We start from the raw sequence: 20759 nt of genomic DNA, 5'->3' as shown, positions 1-20759 counted from the left end.
TACGCGCGTTTACTTGCATGCTGAGTGGAACTTTATTTCCGATTAGCCCCGCAACGCATGGGAACAGCCGGCCGCTCCCTCGCCGATTGGAGGTTTCTGCCGCCGCTCTTGCTCAACCCGCATTCTCTATGCCCGTCTCCCCCCCCCCCCCGGACAGGCTCTACTTCAGATGAAGGCTCTCTCTCTTTAAAAGCTGCTCCTCCAGGGTGACGTCGACGCGAACGCAGCTCTTTTGGAATGTATGCAAATAAGCCCCGCGTCCTTCCGACCAATGAGAGGCCGGCCTGGACCCCCTTCCACCAACGGCGTGAGAGTACCGCTAGGGGATGGCCAATAGATGCAAAGCGCCGGCTCGCACCATATAAGGAGCATTCTCTCCATAAAAGGCAACATTGTATCGCTTTATATGGGGGAAGGTAGCGCGGGGGGAGCCCCAGGCCGGCGCAGGGCTTTACTGTAGTGTGAGCAAGCGGATAGGCAGGCAGGAAGGCGGGCGGGCGGCGGCTGCCCGGAGAGGGGGCCGGGCCGGATCAGCCGGCGCGGGGGGCCCCATGGCAGCACCGGCCTGACCCGACGCGCGAGTCCCGCTTGCACTACGTAGCAGGCAGCGGCACCATGCTACCCAGCCAGGCAGGGGCTGGGAACGGCGCGGCTGCCCTGCCTCGGAGCTCGGTGATGGGCATGGCGCGGACATCCGCCGGCCGGCCCGGCCCCGGGATCCCTCGTGGTGCCAACGGCGGCGGTAGTGCAGGAATCCGGGGCCCCGGCAACGGGACGGGCCCACCTAGTGGGCAGGGGCCGGTCGGGGGTCGCTTCGAGCGGGACCCGGGGGTGGCGGCGGCGGCCAGCGGCAGCGAAGGCGATTCCGACTCGGGCGAAGAGGAAGAGCTGGGCGGCGACCGGCGTGGCGTGAAGCGGACCTTGGGCGACATGGAACTGGGGGTGGTGGTGGGGGCGGAGGCGGCGGCGGCGGGCGCGGTGGGGGGCTACGGCGGGGTGAGCGGCGCCGTGAGCGGCGCCAAGCCCGGCAAGAAGACCCGCGGCCGCGTCAAGATCAAGATGGAATTTATCGACAACAAACTACGGCGCTACACCACGTTCAGCAAGAGGAAGACGGGCATCATGAAGAAGGTAGCGCCAGGGTTGGGGAGCCGGAGAGGGCCACCTTCGGGCGGGGGACGGCGACCGGGGCTCAACTCCGGAGGGTGTCCTTGCATGGCGAAGGTCTGCGGCGCCGGGAGTCCTGTGGGTAGGAATAAAGGCAGTTCCTCGGTCCCAGCACAAAGTGAGAGATGCTGGGTGTCCTTTCCTTTTTCCCTTTTATCCCTTAGAAGCTCCTTGATCAATTGATCTTGAGCAGCATAGATCTAGTGTTGGAGGGATATAAGGACTGAAACAAACCTTGCCACTCACAGTGTATCCTTGGGGTCCCTGTCACTTAGTAAAAAAGGCATTATGTCAGTCACAGAGGCATTGGATTTGTATATTAAAAGGGGGGGAAATATAGTGCGATCGAAGTTCCTCGTAAAAGCGGCCTTCCAAAAGGGCATGGGCTAATAGAGCCAGCAGAGCAAGGGCAGATCCTGTCTGAGTAGGGTATATTCAGAATTCTGCCCTGCATTACCCTAGAAGGGTTAGCATTCAATCTAGCCAAGCAAAAAGCTCTACAGAGACGAGGAGTTGTGATGCTGGGCGTCAGGCGGCCGCTCTTGTCGATCCTCCTGGCCCCCATCACAAACGGGGGATGGGATTTAAGAATACCTTAAAGATCCCTCCGAGAAGTTAGAGTAGCAAGAGTTCCTGAAGCGTGCTGGCTGGGATGGGCGTTGTTGTTTTGTTTTGTTTTTAAAGCGTATCTTTTAAATTTTGCACTCCTTGCATGCACAGTGGCGCTCTGATTTATTTTTAAGCGCACGTGCTCCTGAGAACCGTGACGCTCCGGGAAAGGAGCGGCCCGCCGCTTGCTGCAGACCGCTGGCGGCGGGCAGCCTTGGAGCGGGCTGCGGAGTTAAAGTGTCCGGGTTGGCCCCTTGACACCGGAAGGGAGGCAGGCAGGCAGGCAGGGGCCTAGCGAGCGCCCGCTCCGACCGCCGGAAAGGCACGCCCCGCTCGGGCCTGGCTTCAGCTCGGCGGCGGCCCCCTGGCAGCCCGGCCCTGGAGTCTTCCAGCGAAGGAAATGAGGCGCGTTCTCTTTGACCCCGGAAGTGTTTGCGCGCGGTTAGGGGCAGGTGAAAGGTCGCCGCCTGTGGCAAAGCCCTGGGTCCCGTGTCGCAGTGGCGGGGGGCTTCTCGGTTGCCTCTCCTCGGAAGGCTGCGCCCCTGAACACTCTTAGGAGTCAGCTGGGCTGAGCGCAGAGGGACTTAATCGTGGGTTAACGTGTGTAGGGCTGGGCTGCAAGAGCGGGCTGTGCGTTTACTTGCCTGGTAAGTTGGCAGCTGGCGCGACGGGTGAAGTCGTTGGCGTTTATAATAACGGGTTTCCTTAGAGTGAAACGTTAGACTTCTTATTGGATCCTTGCTTTTGTGGGCAGCACCTCTGCAAGACTAAGGAAAGAGCTGGGGGAGGGACTGGGAAGGGCAGCCATGAAGGAGCTAGAAAAGATTTTGAAGTGTAAGGATGTGACTCTGGCCACCAAGACGAGATTAATTCATGCCATCATATTCCCTATTACTATGTATGGGTGTGAAAGCTGGACAGTGAAGAAAGCTGATTGGAAGAAAACAGATTCCTTTGAAATGTGGTGTTGGAGGAGAGTGTTATGGATTCCGTGGACTGCCAAAAAAACAAATCAGTGGGTTATAGATCAAATCAAGCCTGAACTGACCCTAGAAGCTAAAATGACTAAACTGAGGCTGTCGTATTTTGGTCACGTCATGAGACGACAAGAGTCACTGGAAAAGACCGTCATGATAGGAAAAGTTGAGGGCAGCAGGAAAAGAGGAAGACCCAACAAGAGATGGATGGACTCAATAAAGGAAGGCACAGCCTTCAATTTGCAAGATCTGAGCAAGGCTGTCAAAGATAGGACATTTTGGAGGACTTTCATTCATAGGGTCGCCATGAGTCAGAAGCGACTTGATGGCACTTCACACACACACAGAGGTGGCGTTGGCCACTTAATGATACAAGTACAGATGTGTTTGAGTAGATATAGAACTAGAGCTATTAAAGCTTGCTGGGGCATTTTAAAAAAATAGGCCGTCCCTGATGTGACGCTCTGCGTTTGCACCGTCTGTGCTAAATATTAATTTACCGTATGTATTCCAAAGGAAGACAACTGAATGTATGACTATCCCCCCCTAAAGTGGTATCTGAAGAAGTGAGCTGTAACTCACAAAAGCTCATACCCTGACAGAAATTTTGTTAGTCCTTAAGGTACTACTGGACTCTTGTTTTCTCCCACTAAAATAAGTTATACATCCCTAATTTTTTTTACCAGACATTAATGTAACTTGCATTCAAATGTAAGATGACCCCCCTTTTTATGGCATACTTGGAAAAAGCCCCTAGTCTTGCAGTAGATTAAATACTGTATCTAATATCTCAACAGAACAACTTTCTTCTGGTTTTCATGGCCTGCTGTGCTGTTCAGTATTGTTCACTTTTAAGTTTTGATATGGTATAAAAGATCAACAGCAGACGTCATCAGGAAGCAGTCTTGTTTGTTGCAGCAAAAAAAATTATGGCTTTTTGAAGCCAAACTTGTGTTGTTCTTTGAGGTGTCAAAAGAGACTGTTTGAAGACCAGTGTTGCTTCCACATTCTCTTGACATTGTAATGTCTGAGGTGTAAGCACCAGGGCTTGTTATGAGGGTGCTTCAAAATTTCCCTTCAGTTGATTTTCCTTCATGCTAGTCTTGTTCATAACAAAACAGCTGTGTTCTCCCATTAGTTGCCACTAGCCTTGTAAATAAAATCCACAAAAGTAACTGGACTATAAAAACATTTTATATCTTGGCTGTGCTAGTAACTACACCCCTCATCTGCATCCTAAAAGAAGTAGTAATTTATTTTTGTAAAATTCTAGACCTGGCTACTTTACTTACACACGTCTAGTTGCCATTGTGATAGGGTGAATGAAAAGAGGGCATGCAGCATCCTGTGTCATACCAAGGGACAGGAAGCTGATAGCTCAGATTTGAAAACCATTGTGGTGTAGAGTGAGGGAGACTTGGGTTCAAATTTGTATTCAGTCGGTAAAGTTCATTAGGTGACCTTGGACCAGTTGCTCACTCTCAGCCTTACTTAACAGGGCTGTTGTTGACAAAACGGGGGAGGGATTAACCAGGTATGTCACCCCTCAGCTCCTTGGAGAGAGGATGTGGTAAGAATGTGATAGCTCAAATGTCACCAAGTTCCTATGTTTTTCACTTAGTATTATGGGTTACTCCATTGTGGACTGGCAATCGCTAGTCAACGTGCTGTGTATTTAAGCATTTTTACTGCTGTTCAGTAAACTTAGAAATCTTCCTGTTCCCCAAAGCAAATAAATCTGTTTTTTAAACCCTATAAAAATAGACAATCCTAAGTTTAAGTAGTTATTCTGGTGTTTTGGAATAAAGAGAAGGCCGTTATAGTTTTCTGTGGTGGCAATCTTGGACACATTTCTCTGAGAGTAAGACCTGCTGAATTTAATGGTACTGAGTTCTGAGTAGACATCAGGAGCGTTGGGCAATAATGCTCTTAATATTGATGGGCTGCGGTATAAGGGCAAAAGGCAGGTTCTGTTTGTTTCTTTAGATTTTTTCTTCCAGAAGCAGTGTGCTGGGATTGGCATTGGTGAGCCTCCAGAAGCATCTGGGATCAGTCACCTTGAAACCAGTCTGTATGTATATTTACACATCATGCTGGTTACGTAGACAGGCACTGCAATTCACCACTGGTGAATTGTAGAGATTATTATAGCACATGGGAATTCTTATACAGGATGGATGGAGTATCCTTTTGCTACTTCTTGACAGAGTGATGGCTGATATGTTCAATGACATAAACCTAAATTGGTTTTACACTGTTACTTTTGCCCTCAAGGAACTCTGGGAATTGTAGTTTTGCTGAAGGGATAAGATTTGCTAACAGATATTCAGCATCATCCTGAGACTGCATTTTCCTGAGTTATACAGATAAATTATTTGCAAGATGAATTGATTTTAAAGCTTTTTGTAGGGGTACTTTAACTTTTCCCTGAGTCTGTCTTGATGCAGTTGTGGCTGCTTAGGACACAGTGGCAATTCACAAAAGAATGTGGTGTCTTTGCCTAATGTGTGAGCAAGGGCTGGAACCCATAAATGTTCCATACATACATGGAACCCATACATAACAAGTACATGTCCTCCGCCCCTTCAAAATTTAGGTTAAGAACATAGTAAGAGCCATGTTGGATCATGCCAAGGTCTGTTCAGCCCAGCATCCAGTTTACAGCAGTGGCCAGCTATATGCTTCTGAGAAAGCTACAAGTGGGGTATGAAAACAATAGTTCCACCTCTCCCCCACAACTGGTATTCCAATGCATACTGCCTCTGAATCTGGAAAAGTTATGCAGCTATCATGACCAATACCCATGGATCAACCAATGATAATACTTAGAATTTTTTTACAACGTCCAAAGTACCTTATCTTATTGTAACCTTTATAAAGACTCTAAAAGGTAAGTCAGGATTATTATCCCCATGTTGCACTTGGGAGCCAAGTCAGAGAGAAAGTGCCTTGGCTAAGGTGACCTGCAATGCGAACCTGTGCATATTTGCTCAGAAGTAAGTTCTGCTGTGTTCAGTAGGATTGTGCTCAGGATGTTTTGGATTGTGCCCTTTAGTGAGTGTGAATTCAGGTCCCCCTGATACCTAGTTTAGACGTTTAGGTATAATATCACATCAGGTAACCTCTATGGATTATAACACATTCTCTTTTTTAAGCTGCTGCTTGCAAAAGTCCTTTTGGTACTGTAATACTTGGAGCAAGGCATTTCCTGTTTGGGAGGGTTTAGAGTGTAATCTCCAACCTGCGTTTGATGTCGTTACTGAACAGATTAATGTTGAAGCATCCAAAAGGTTTTCAGGAACAGCAAGTCCCAGGAAGACTGTTTTTGGATTTTAAAATTCATTTTAATTTTCTTTATATATAGTCCACCTTCCTCACTGCAGATACAAAATTTAGCAATGCAGTAAGAACAGTATGAAATATATAACAAACACTGTGATAAGATTGTTACGAAGTCAGAAAAACAGTGCAATAAAAACAGTATAAGATATGTGAAGAAATGCAAAATTTGGATTAAGGAAATTAGAAAGCAATGTCGTAAAAACAAATGGATACAATAACCAGTGTCATAAACTATAGCGCTCATCCCTTTATTAAAGCAGCTTACTGAACAATTCCAATTTTACTACAGTTCTCTCAAAAATGTCCTTGTGGATGCTTCAGTTTTACGCATTCTGTGGAATGATAGAAGTGTTTGGGAGCCTTTGTGACTTCCTCAGGCAGGCTGATTCACCAACTGGAAGCCACCACACAGAATGCTTGGGAACGGGCAACTGCTGACCTCACCCATTTGCAGCGTGAGGCCTTCAGTAGCCTTTGCTCAGATGAGCACAGTGGGGCATACTGGGAGAGGCAGTGCTTTAGATATGTCTGTCCTAGGCCATGAAGGGCTTTGCAGGTGATACTCAATGTATTTAATTGAAACTGCTAGCTAATTGGTAACCAATGGAGCGACTGCAGAATAGGAATGGGTATAGTATGCATACTTCACCTAGTTCCCAGTAATAATCAAGCTTCAGTGTTCTGTACCAGCCAGATTTATCGGGTTGTCTGTGAGGGCAGACCTCATATAAAGTGCACTCTAATTGTCTAGGCGTGAGGTTACTGTGGTGTGGATCCGTGTGGCCAGATCAGCCTGGTCAAGAAAAAGAGCCATCTTCTGACCTTAATAAAGATGGTAGAGAAGGCATTTTTGTTGTTGCTGCTGAATTAATGTGCTTCTTCAGCAGTAATGCTGGGCAGGGTCTAGTAAGACCCCTCAACTCTAACTGAGTCAGTGAGGGACAGCTGAACTTGCAACCCGTAAGGTCAGCCGGGTGGGGGAGAGGGTGTTCTGTGGAAGGTAAAAGGAGCAACAACAATGGTGCTTAATTTAGCAGATTCAGCAGAAGAAATGCCGAGTGGGAATGGCTTACCCAGCAGTAACTGGATGGCCAGCCTCTGCTTTTCCGTCGTCACCATCTTGCTGAACTTTGGCTAGTGTCTTCGGCCAAGCAGAATTTGTGAATGTGGGCCTCCCTACTCTGTCGCCATTTCAGAAGTGTTTTAACAGCTGCTCTTGCTATCCCCAGGCCAGTGGTGTTTGATGAAGCATATGGCAGCTGCATGTCATATGGACAGAATTGAACAAGGCTCTGTTTTCCCTCAGCTGTCCTGTTTTCTGGTTATTATACTTCAGCGTATCACTGATCACTTTCAGATTCTTTGCAGTGGCTTGCGGGTAGTCTGGCGAAGCAAGAATTAAAGACAAGTTCTGCTCTTTGGAAGCACAGATCCATTCCACATTCTGCCCGGTGGCTTAAACAATGTCATGAGGGGCTGTTGAGCAGTTGTAGTACAAGCTGCCTCCAGTGTGGTGTAGTGGTTAGGGGCGGTGGTTTGGAACGGTGGACTCTAACCTGGAGAACCGGGGTTGATTCCCCACTCCTACACATGAAGCCAGCTGGGTGACCTTGGGCTAGTCACAGCTCTCTTAGAGCTCTCTCAGCCTCACCTACCTCACAAGGTGTCTGTTGTGGGGAGGGGAAGGAAGGCAATTGTAAGCCGGTTTGATTCTTCCTTAAGTGGTAGAGAAAGTTGGCATATAAAAACCAACTCTTCTTTTTCTGGCAGGTGGGGCAGGCCCTCTAGGTTCAGGCTACTTGGGAAATCCATTGGAACAGCTGGCATGTGCCAGCTCGTATTGAGCAGGCTTGCTCAACTTTTGACCCGCCAACGTTTGACCCACCAAGACTTTGACTGGCAGTGGCTCCCCAGGCTCTTGGGTCAAAGTCTTTCATATCACTCTACCAGGTCCTTTAAAAACAACTGGAAATGCCAGGAATTGAACATCCAAAACACATGTTGTTCTGCTGACCCACAGCCCTTCCTCATGCATGGCAATCCAAAAGGGCTTAATAAACCTGCTGCCTGTCTGGGAACAGTGGTCACTGGAAGGCCCTGAGCACCTGGCAGGTGGCAGTTGATGGCCGCTGGACTTTGTTTGCCTTGACAGTTCACACATTATGCTTGTGAGCCTTATTTCTGAACTATACCAGATGCACTGAAGGAGGCACGGGGTTGATTCTCTGTAGGTGAAGGAGGTGGAGAATTCGGGAATGCAGGAATGTGATTGTCTTGAGTTATAGGGAAGTATTCAAACCCAGGTTGGCATCTTGTTTACGTTGTCTTTGGGTACAGCACATTCAACTACACCACTTGCAAGTGTTACTGTGAAGGACTACATTAATTGTAGTCCTGGGCTTTACAGTACAATATACATTGACTATGAAATGGGTTAAAGGCCCTGAACTATTCTTGTCTGCTTTGGATATTGAAAAAGATACACACACACATATTTAATTCTCCCCTAATTAGACATATTGTTGCACTGAGCTTATGTGTGTTTGCACACACCTATGTACTTCAGAAACGCAAGCAAAAAGAACTCCAAACCCTTTAAAGTGGATCTGTTTCCTTGGGCCAGAAGAATGTGGAGGAGTGACTGCTCACAGACAACTGTCTTTGCTAAAGTCATATGGCTTTATTTTGATTGATTCCTTATCCTACAGGTATTCCTGGTTTGGGGCCCTTTGCGTGTTCCTTCTCTGATTATGGCATGCGACAGCTTGGGTGATCTGGAGGGTTCCCAGTAGAGAGGCATGCATCAACCCTGGGCTTAAGTGAGCTTCAGGTCTCTTTCAGGCTTCTTTGCAATTTTAAGACCCCCATGCGAAAGGACGCTGGCAAAAGTGGAAAATATCTTAAGCTAACTTTGCTGGTTTCCTGTATCTCAAGGGATTTGGTTTTTCCTATTTGATGCTTCGACTCCTTTGAACTCCTTGCAGAGGAACCCATGGCAGTAGTAATGAACATGGACAGCGTGAAGCACTGTTGGGCTCTTCCCTTGCTTAGACTTCAGTTTATTTTTGCATTGTTTCTTGATGGATGCAGATTTGAAGGCTAAGCTTTTGGCTGTTGCCTTGGTGAAATTGCAAACTTGGTCCACATCCTTCCAGATGGATAGCTGTGTTAAATCTGTAACAGCAAAATCAATCAGGAGTCCAGTAGAACCGTAAAGACTTAATGGTATTCTAGCCTCAGTTTTCTTCAGTTGGAGCTCAGATTCATTCTGTGAGTTTACTAAGTGGATCTGTGCACACTGTGGCAAGTAACCACTTGGCAGAGGTTTGCCCTCTGTGGGTATACTGGAAAGGAGAGGATGTCCTCTTATGTGTGCCAGTGTAAGAAGCTGCCTGTCTTACACTTGGGTCCTCGCTGAATGCTGAGTTTCTTTTGGTCTGCACGAGATAAACTCCATTGCGTTTCAGCCTCAGAGCTCTGTGGCAAGACTGTCCGAGAGAAGTATGAAAGCAAGTATGCCCTTCTAAATGGTTTCTGAGTTTGATAGGGTGGCGTGGATGTCAATGAATACTTTTGCAAAACCGTGTAATTAAACTAGTAAGAGTGTAAGGATGTGGGCCATTTGGGTAACCATGGATAGTTAAGGACCATCAAGGCAGGATCTGAAGTTGGTTTAATAGCCCTAGTTTGTTTGTTTGTTTATTTTGATTTATATCCCGCCCTATATCCTGGCCAAAGCTGGGCTCAGTGCAGCTAGCATCATTAAAATCACATAACAATATAATAAAATCCTAATGTACAATAAACACCATAAAATTTAAAAAGCCAATTCTTAATTACTAGGTTATTAACAAGTGGCACTCTTCTCTGAAGCATAGGGCAACCATGGACCTGGAAAAACTGCCAGGGCCCCCTGTAGTTAGGCTTAACTACAATTTTGTCTGTGTGTTGTGAAGATGAGGTGCAGGATGGTTGAACAGTGTTGTCTGCTGCCTTTGAGTCCCCACTGGGGTGTAAAAAATAGGCTTTTAGATGGACCTTTGGTCTGTTCCAGCAGTGCTCGACTTAGTTCCAAGCTGTGCAGAGGCAGGACAGTCTCTTAGCAGCGAGATTTGCCAATTAACTGCTAGATTTGTTGCCTTCCTGCTCTCTGACCTTGTCAGTGGTGGTGGGCTAAAAGGGCGACTGCAGTAGACAAGGCTGTTTGGGAGGTCAGTGTAGGCTCCGAGAGGTCAGGTTGTGGTCTGTTGCTTGGTGATGACTCTGGCTAATGTTCTCAAAGCTTTACTGTGACAGCGTTTCCTCTTGCTGAATGATGGTCGGTGTGGAACTGTCAATCGGAGTATGTTTCCCCTCTTCATTCCGCCATTGCTTTTGGCTCAGAGACAAAAGGCTCAGTGGGATGGGAACAAGGCTGTTGGAGGTTGCGAGGATGGGTGGGGGAGAAGAATTATTGGTTGGTGCTTGTCACTGATTCAGTGTGAGTGATGATGTAGGGTAAGAAACTTACAGCCTGTTTGGGACATGTGCAAGCATTGCAATGCCAGTGTGCGCACGCTTGTGCATACATTTTAATTCCCTATTCAAGTTGTGTTGTCTGCAGTGGGATTTCTGATTCCCTGGCATGAGCATCTGCTATTGATGGGCAGAGGGCTGCAGCTAGACGGCTTACAGAATAAAGCAGGAGCCATCCACCTTTTAGAGCCAAACTACATCAAAGTTCAGAGCCAACGATCAACCAAGAGCCAATATAAGAGAGTCCATTTACATAAAGCTAAGCATTACTGGGAATTGGCATATTGCTTAATAAACTATAACATTTCTGGAGCCCAAACGCTGGTTGTTGTGGATCTTTCCCTTATTAGGAAGTGGCACAAATGAGGTCTGACAAGTAGTAATCAATATACACAAGAGGACCTTGCACAATGGTTTTAATGCACTGTGGTTTGCAGTTGGGTTGTGGCAACTGTTCACCTCTGTAATTTCCTTTTCTATAAATAATCTCTAAGAAGGGCTTTAGACCCATAAAAATCAGCACCTGCCATTCTCTTAACATACAGGTTTTTCTGGTATTACCACCCGCGCTTCCAGGATACATTAACTTAAAGGTTTGGTCATCTTTTTAAAAGCCATATTCGCCTTTGGAGCCATAGGTTGCAGACCCTTGGCATATGAAAGGGAGCCACTGCCAGTCTATAGGGATGGAATAGGCATAAAGCTAGGGCCTAATTTTGGAACCCAGAACCAGGGATAAGACATACAATAATGAACGAGGTGTTTCTGAAAACATGCAAAGGCATCTTTCCCTTACTATTGTGTAACAACAACCAGTCCTCCCACATTGGGGTATCAGTAGTAAAGCCACAAGGTAAATCTTCCACGTATACTTGAGTCCTATAATATATTTTCTTAGAATACAACCAATTGCATAAAACCTGAATATATCCTGGTTGAAATAAGTAAGCAAAGCAAGATGATGGGTTGGTTCCAGCAAGCTATAGGCACAAGCATTGCTGGTCTTTCTTCATTCCCACCCCCCTCCTACAGCCGTTTCTAACCCTAGGAAAATTTATTCCCAGATTGCAAGACCCCACAAAAGGGAGAATGTTATCTCCTTGCGCATCTCTACCGTCTAGGCAGGTCCTGCAACCCCGGTGTTGGAAATAGCTCCCGGGGGGGGGGGGGGACACGGGAGAGGCCCATGACAGCCAGCATCTTCTGCTGATGGGCCCCAATCCATATTTTTCTGTAGCCTGGACAGAAGGATTGGTGGTAGCTCTTGACCAATATGGTGGTTTTAGGGTCTCGTGGGGGAATGTGTTGGAAGCTATTCTGTGCTGGGGTGCTTCCCTGAGAAACTTCTTGAACCCTCCCAGTGGCAAGTACAGAACGTTGGGTCTTCATAGCTTGTTTGCTTGCTGAAGAGGAATTTATAAATGAGGTAAGGAGTCACTCTTCAGTTGTCACTTTCTTCCTTGATAGGCTTTTGAATCAGAAACTAGGACCTGTTCTAATGATTTCAGAAGCTAACCAAGTAACTCTGATGTCCAAAGGCCTAAAGGACCCTAAGAAATATATGGACAGTGAAAATCATCACCTTAAGCTGTGTGTGTGTGTAAGTCAGCGGAAATGTTAACGTCCATAATGTCCAACTATATGGGTCTGTTAACTGCTTTGCAAGTTCACCCAAGCGAATGCCAGGAATGGGAAGTAGCAAGGGGAAAAGATGTACAGTACTATCCTAAACTGAAGGTAAACCCACTGACTCTGGGATTGCACTGTTAGGAGGAAAGTGAAAGGTGGCTGAGAGATCCATTTTAAGACTCAAGCAGCTAGCTGGGCTGGGAATTGGGAAGGAAATGGCAAGGGTCCCCTTGTTGACTCCCAAGTTCTCATGCTCTTTCTGTGCTTGCAAGCTGCAGTTGAGTAGCTTATTCTCTTATAGGTATATTCCTACCAGATGACTGTAGTATGCAGTTACTTGATGGGTAGGTGGGATGCAGTTCTTGTCTGACTTCAATACCAACCCGCACACAGGAGAGATACGCATACAATTAACTCAGGTTGATTTGACTTAAAGTGCAAGGAGGAGAGTCTTATGTTAAGTTGTTGGGTGGAATTCAGTGGGAACTGTGAATTGAATGGATGTCACTCAGGAGCCCAGCTTCACCTATACATAAGACTCATTTAATTTCAATTGGATTTGTGCAGGAGAGGTTCCCAGTTAATTGTACCTGTTACAGTAAAGCCTACCCTTTGTTGAGTTGCTTCCTACAGGAAAAAAAAGTAACAAACAAAATATTCTGACAACTAGAGTGTGTTAGCTAACAACTAAATAGAACCGAGCACAGTTCTGTTTCCAAGAAACTGTATTATCTCTACTTGTCCATTTATTTGAACATGGGATGGAGCCATGGCTTAGTGGGGGTACATCTACTTTTAGTGTAGAAGGTCCCAGGTTCATTCCCCCGCAACTACAGTTAGAAGGTGACAGAAAAACTCTGGAGAGCTACTGTCAGAGTAGACGATACCGATCATGGTCAGTGATCATTGGTTTGATTCGCTATAAGGCAATTTAATGTGATGTGGTAAGGTCTACCTCAGATTCTTCTTAACTGTAAGGTTTCATCTTGTGGGAAACAGTAAACACTGTTTTGCTGCTTATAAGTAACTTTGTTCTACAATATTGAGGGAATGAATATTTTTGAAAAGTACACTAGACTACCGTACTCTAGAAAAGGATTACCCAGGCAGAAGTCTGATCTGGATCTCCTTTCCAGGTGACAGTCCTATATATAGCAGGGTTGTCAGAAGATTCAAACTTACAGTTGGCCGATCATTGCTTTTTAAAATAGTATTTGTACATTTCTCTTATATGGCGGCTACAAGTGGTATCATGACTGGAGGGCTGATTAGGTTTACACTTGTTTAACTTCAGCATTGATGGGGCTCCCATCCTTTGTCTTTTACCTAATTAATTAATTGGTTATGGTTCAGTTAATTTGCATGTTGCCAGGGCCTCACATTTATGTGCCTTTTTAAGGTATGGAAGGATGCTTGAGAACTTAGAATTTAGCCATCCCTCCATTTTAGAGGCGTAAATCTTTTAAGATTTTCTCTTTGGCGTTCCCTATTAAAACAACCCACCATATTCGAAATAGTGCCCAAAAAAATGAACAGGTGTGACCTTGAGCCAGTCAACCTTTTAAATCTTGCCCTCACCAATTAAAGTTGGCTCCTACCAGTTAATCAACTAAAGCTTCAGTTACGGTAATTATTTTACCAATTAACCCAGCTAAAGCTTGCAGCTCTGTTTCTGAGTCCCTTTTTAGTCACCAATTACCACAGTGCCTTTATTCCTCAATGTAGACCAGAGTTTAGATCTTTATGGCCTCCTTGCCTCTGTACTGTGAACCTCTTTCTGCCCATCTATCTGTAACTGTCTGGTGAGGCAGATGAGCATTGCGACAGCTAGCATTCCCACAAGTCTGCCGAACGCTTGTGAAGTCTATCTGGAATTCCAAATGTCGTACTTTCCATAAAGTGTTTTTCTTATAATTCCTTAAATAATCAGTACTGTTAAATGCAGGGGGAAATCTCCTGTGGAAATGGACGAGGGGAAATGCGAAGTTTATTTCTATACTTGTCTAATCATGTGAGTAGTTTGAAAAGTTCAAACGTTCTGCATGTTTCTAATATGAGTATATTTCCTTATTGAGAAAACTATCAAATGCAGAAGTTGAAGCAACTTTGATGACTTACTCCAGACCAAAGAATTGTATTCTGTGCTCCAGCAGAGGAAGCTACTGCTGACCAAAGGGGGCCAGTGCTTGCTCACATTTCCTCTGGGTTCTTAGCTGTTGACTTCTCTGTTAGGGAAAAGAAGGGGGGAAAATCTTTTGAGTGCGGTCTCCCTTCTACGGAGATCAGTGAGTAATTTCCATTGATCATAGTGGGTTTAGTTTGCTTGATAGGGATAGCCTTTATCTCAGTCTTTGAAGAGGAGACTGGTACAGCTTAGCAGCAAAGAGAATGAGCTGCTATCTGTGAGATCTCCAATTTTACCTCTGCCTTTACCTTTCAGTTGATAGACAGGCCACTTTCTCTGTTAAAGGTGAGGCAAGAACCCGCTCTTTGAATTTTACTCAGAAACAGTTGGTCAGCCATTGCAGGTCTTTCAGCGCAAGGATGATGCGATCCATGTAACCAACCCCCAGTTGTAGCCTGGCTGCTACCTTTTGGACCAATTGAAGTTTCCAGTCAGTTTTCAAAGGTAGTCCCTTGTCTCATGCCTTACTGTAATCTAACCTGGGAGTGATCTGACAGCGTGGATCATCATGGCTGAATCACCGTTTTCAAGGAACGGCTGTCGCTGGTGTACCACTGCTTTGCACTGCGGATTTAACTGGCAACTGTTTTCCAGTCATCAGCACAACCCTGTGAGCCAGGTCATTTGAGAAGGCAAGTGACTTGCCAAGGTCACACGTGGACTTCAAACTTGAGTCTGAACTTTGGAAAAGGTTTATTGGAAGGGGTTTGGGATATGGAGCCTGAAGGGAGTATCTAGCAAGTGACATGGGGATACAGTGGTGGGTTGGCTTATCTTCTGGCAGCAGAGCTGTAACTGTTTATAAGCCCACCAAAGTGGGTTAGCTGAGAGTCTGATGGGCTTGGCCTTCAGTTCACATGCCAACACTTTGATGGTGTGAAAGGCGGGATCTAAATATTTTAATGACTTATTTAATAAATAAAGCTCCATGGTGGACTTAGCGGGTGGCCCCTTGGACAGGGCCTCTCCTGGCCTCAGTTCTCCGGGTGCAAAATGAAATAGTGGGAAGTTATTTTGGGAGGAAGGGATGGATTAGCTAAAGGTTTGTGTTGACACCTAGAGCCAAACTACACGGTGTGCTGAAGATCTGGCAACATGCTTAGCCTTACAAAGCAACTGGGGGACTCCTAAGGGAGGCTACATTGGAGGCAAGGAGAGACAGTATTAATTTCCCCCCTTTTCCATTTCACTGGTCACATTATTCTGCCTCCTTTCCCCCAAGTGGTGGGGAAAGACAAGTGCCCTGACTTGGCTGGTTACCCTTGCCTGCTTTGAGTTACTGTAGACTAGAGGAAGTGGGTGTGGTTTTGAGTGGGAAAACGGTGCAGAGGGAAATAGGTAAGTCCCTCATTGCCTAGCCCTTCAGCCCTTATCCAAGGCAGGGAAACTTCCCCTCCCCAATGTTGTTTTAGACTAGAGTAAAAAATCCAGTGGGAGATCCAATCCAGGGTCCTCCACCATAGCATAGTTTTGCCCTTGGAATGGGTTAGCGCTAGCATGGTGTATTTGATGGTTTTTGTTCAAGAGCAGGAGCAACTTCCCTTTACGCTGACTGAGGGAAACGTTTTTTTAAAACAGTGACAAGACATTGCTGAGTGTGATAGCTTTGTAGCATCCCCCTTCTCTTCTTTTAAAAAGGACGCATGAATTCATTTGTGGATACGCCCTCATCTTTTCACATACCAGAAAGGTCTTTTAGAACTGTTCTAAAACCACCCCAGGCATTGGGCAAGGAGGGGGTCATTGTCATCCTGAAGGGGTTTGTGACAGTCGTGTCAACATGTACGTGCCTCTTCTGCAGCAGCACTGTGTTTCTGGAGCAAGCTGCAGCTTTACCAGCTCGTCATCCCTGGAAGGGCTATGAAGATCAGTTTGATCTGAGACTTTGGTGGGACACACATGCACACACACAAGAATGTGTACGTGCCGTGGACAAAGGCAGCTCTGCAACGGCACCTCAGCATATTTGAACAGCTGCCTTCATTACACAAAATATATTTCTGCGTATTGCGGTTTCAGAAACTTGGGCCAGCAGTTGTGCATTTAAAAAAATAATAATTTGGTGGACTTGGGTACAGAGAGAGCCAATATAGATACCATCTGATTGATTGAAGTTTTGGGAATAGAAGGTTCTCCTCCTGTCTCGCCATCCTTGCTTTGATCAAACTCTGTGTTCTCCTTTTACATTTCGCATCCAGCCCTTGGGCTGTATAAATGTTTAACAGGGAAACTATGCTGGTGGTGAGGAAGCCAACCTCTGAATGCATTTGTGAAGGCCCCTCGTTGTGGAGTTCAAAAGTTAGGTTTAAAATCCAATCCAGTATAGTGAGAATATAGGTTTTTTTCGTTGTATGCCATGTCGGATAATCAGGCTGATGACTAGCAGGATGGTCATCTCTTGGCCATCTGTATCCTGGGTCATCACTTCTATGTGGTGGGCCACTTCTTCTTTCATTGGCAAAACCATGACCACCTTCAAACCCTCGGTAGCCAACATGAGCATTCATATTCATATCTAGCTTCCTTCCTCGGGTCTCTCTAGAAGTGGTGGTTTCTTGGGTCCAAAGATGACTACTCAAGAGTAGTCATCCTGGCACTTTATGCTGTTAAATGTTAAAGGCATACGGTACCATCAGGACGTGCAGGAAGCCACTCTCGTGGAAGTGTTCCATACTCGTAGCGCTCATCAGACCACATTTCATCTGTTCTATTCGCCATTTTGGGAATAGAAGGTTCTCCTCCTGTCTCTCCACCCTTGCTTTGATCAAACTTTGTGTTCTCATTTTGCATTTTGTGCCAAGCCCTTGGGCTGTATAAATGTTTAATAGAGAACTTATGCTGGTGGCGTGGAAGACACCCTCTGAATGCATTTGTGAAGGCCCCTTGTGGAGTACAAAATTTAGGTTTAAAATCCAATCCAGTATTGTTTTCACGTGTCAGAACATATCCTCAGCCACGCCTGTAGCCCCCAAAACCTGAGTTGCACTCTGCTTTATGGAGGCACAAGGGAAGAATGTTGTATTTGTCTCTCTCTCTCTCCCTCCCTCTGAGCAGGATAACAGGGTGAAGTGAGTCAGCCAAGATTGGTGCCTGGGGTTTAAGAGATAAGTAGCTCTGAGGGTTGCTCCATGCAGTGCTAGTACAAAAAGTACCCTTCTCTAATGGACAAAATAGATGAGTGCCATAGACAAGTTTTTGGGAAGTTGGGTTTCTGCTCGTTAAGCGTGGAAACAGCAATCCTTCGCTTTCTAGTTGTTGGCCAGCAAAAAGATGAAAGTAATAGGGCTTAGATGAGTTTTACAAAGGATTGGGCAAATGCGTGGAGGAAAGGTCTTTTAGATATGATAGGTAAGTGGAATTGCCGTATTGAGAGGGATCATGGGAGGGCTGTTCCTTTTGTGTTCTTCCTGGGGGACCTGGCTGACTTCTGGAAGGCTGGAGTAGGTGGACCCTTGGTTTGATGCATCAGGGTTATTCATAGGAAGCTGCACTGGCAAAGTGTCCAGTGTTCAGAAGATGCGGAAACCAGAAGGCTAGGAGGTTGCTACCTCTTTATCACTAGAAAGACTTCCCTGCAATGTGGGTATGCTGCTGTTGGGCCATAAACCTGCTAATCGCAAGTGTTCTTGTTCTCCTCCCAATTTTTGTATGTGTTTAACATGCAATTCAAAATTTATGTTATCGTGTGTATTTTTATGGAAGAGAGGGGGACTCACAGGAAATCCCAATACCTCTCTCCTGGCTCTCACTTCCTCCCCTCTTGTTGTAGATCTGTTTCTCCCACTCCATGCCCACTCAGCCCATGTCCCTGTTTTTGCCCCTTTCCTCACCCAGCCACTTGTCTGTTCTCCCTTCACTTGGCCAATTACATGGTTTTCCAGATCCTCCTTGTCCATCCTGGACACCCCCTCCCCTTCCAATCTACTTTTCTCCCATTGAGCGCAAAAAGTGGCTCACAAAGAAACATAGATACAATTGAGACAAACAGCAGAAATGAAAAATGCAGAGCACAGTTCTAACTCCTAGTCTGGGATCTACTGACCTGCTTATTCAGGGCCATGGGCTGCAAGCCCTGAGCTCGGAGCCAAGACCCCTCACGTCCAGGCTTAAGTACCTGTGAGGGGAAGGGAAACAGAAGCTAAGACCAGATCTTATACTGCTGGTGGGCATGTTTCCAAATTTCCTTCCTCTGCCTCCTAAAAAATCTTCTAAGGGTTTTTTTGTGTGTGTCACATTGCTGGCTATTTGGGGGAGGGATTAACCCCCCATTGTATTTTTTTAGTTTTCATATTTTTCTGCAAATTTGGGTATTATTGATCTGCATGGAACAGTGACCCAAGTGACCCATTAGATATGATTGATTCAGAATGCATGTGGTATGGAAAGGGTTCTTTCTTCCACCCCCAAACTGGTGCTCTGGGGAGAGCTGGCTTTGTTATTTTAAATGCTAGTTGGTGGGGAAGGGAGTTAGGAAGGGGCTTGAAGTTAGCAGATCAGGGCTAATGATGGCAATGGAGCCAAAGCTGCGAGGTGGAGGCTGCAGCAAATGTTGAAATTGAGCAGCAATACATTCACCAGATGTCTGGTGATGTGCCTGACATGTTGTGGGTGTAGAAACATGCATTTATATTTTCCTTGGCAAAGTTGGAACCTTTCCGATTTGGAGGCCACATTTCCAGCTCACAAAGACCAGACAGAGCTAGCAGCGCCCCGGGGCCATCTCTCTTCTATATTTCTTTGTCCATCTTCTCCTCATTAACCATTATAATTACTGAGCAATGGCCATTCTATCTTTGAGGTGGCATGTCATTTTAATTAATTTATTGTGTTTTAACCCACCATTCTCTGAAAGTGGACTTTAAAATATCCCCCTTTCCCCCTCTCAAATTGTGTTTTCAATACAATGCTGTCTTAATGTTTTTCTACTTCCCGGAATGTTTCACTTCTTTGAGAATTGGTTATAATAGAAATTAAGAGTGGAGTGAAACACACTGGGTTGGATCCAACCAACTTTTCTGCTGGTAAAAAAAAGGAGGAGGATGTCCTCTTTGACCACCCAGAAAGGCTATGCAAAGGATCATGGGACCCGCATGGACAAAAGCCATGTGGGTTTGAGGGCTGTAGCAAGGAGGGGAATTAGGGGAGATTTGAGTGGGAAAAGCCAGCTGGATCCAACCCATTGTGATGTAGAGCCATATCTTTATTAAGAATACGAAGCCTTTATTGGCATTAGTTATACAAACACTGGCATATCTTTATTAAAGTGAGTGTGTGTGACTTTGAAACCTACAGAAAGTTTAGTGAAGAGGTAGTTAAAGTTGGTGAATGGCAGGGCAAGACGATAGTAATACCTGGTAAACAAAAGACTGGGGTGTTGATATGTGAGGGCCTGCTCCAGCTCTACCTTTGATTTCGTGGTGGAACTATGTTAACAAGGATTTCAGAGGGAGCGCTAGGGAAGATTTCTTGCCTGGAAGAGTTGCTACCCGTCATTGGTTAATAGGGAGCAATGGTCTGATGCCATAGAAGGCAACTTGGTCTTGGTCTTATACCCAGCAGCTTTCAAACCTAATTTCACTGCCTTATGGGCTAGAAACATGAGACTTGGGGTGAAGAATTCTGCACCAGAACCAGGCTGTGTGCTTCTGCAGAATATGCACAACCTTGGACACTAGAATAAAACAAGCTGTTACCGATCTCCCAGGGCTATGTGGTATTGTGCAATTGCAAGTGTGGGGAAGGATGCCAAAAGAATGCTGCATATCTTGCATATCCCCCCACCGCAATATTAAAGACAGAGCAACATTTGAACTTTCTTCATCGCCCCAGGGTTTTAGTATGGGGTTCATCCCACGGGGTTTCAGACCCAGTGGGAAAACTTTGCTTTAAAGAGCTTGCCGCTTAAAGAAACAGGAAGGTGTCAAGTACTCCGAGGCAGCTCCAGGTTGCTAAATAGGACTTAGTTAAATTCTTATTTGTTTCATTTTTTTTATTCCACCCTTCCTCCAGGGAGCTTAGGACAGTGTACATACAAGGTTGTCTCCTCCATCTTATCCTCTCAAAAATCCTGTGAGGTTAGATTGAGACAGCAACTGGTTGTAGGTCACTCAGTGAGAATTATGGCCAAATGACGATTTGAATCTGGGCCTTTTCTATGGTAGTAGTCTAACACACCATACTTCAGTTACTCCATGACCACATTGTTGTTTTTATGGGTGGGCTCAGAATGAAAGCAAAGGACAATAATACATGTTGGCTAATGGTGGAATCGCTAATATCCTGTCAGTGGCGACCCTGGGGTTCTCCCCTCTCTTCCCCCCAGAATCAGGATCCTG

At 45.8% G+C, this 20759-nt stretch overlaps 1 protein-coding gene across 1 annotated transcript in view; it reads left to right on the top strand.

The window, feature by feature from the left end:
* Positions 1-614: 614 nt before the first annotated feature.
* SRF (serum response factor) overlaps positions 615-20759 on the top strand; it is a 77608-nt gene continuing 57463 nt past the window's right edge. The window contains exon 1 of the mRNA XM_056852910.1: positions 615-1131. Coding sequence (XP_056708888.1) covers positions 616-1131 — 516 coding nt within the window. The 5' untranslated portion in view covers position 615. The remainder of the gene's footprint in view (positions 1132-20759) is intronic.

This window comes from Euleptes europaea, chromosome 7 (assembly GCF_029931775.1).
Source record: "Euleptes europaea isolate rEulEur1 chromosome 7, rEulEur1.hap1, whole genome shotgun sequence".
NCBI classification, from domain to species: domain Eukaryota; kingdom Metazoa; phylum Chordata; class Lepidosauria; order Squamata; family Sphaerodactylidae; genus Euleptes; species Euleptes europaea.
Note: the sequence above shows the minus strand (reverse complement) of the source record. Positions and strands in the feature narration are given on the sequence as shown.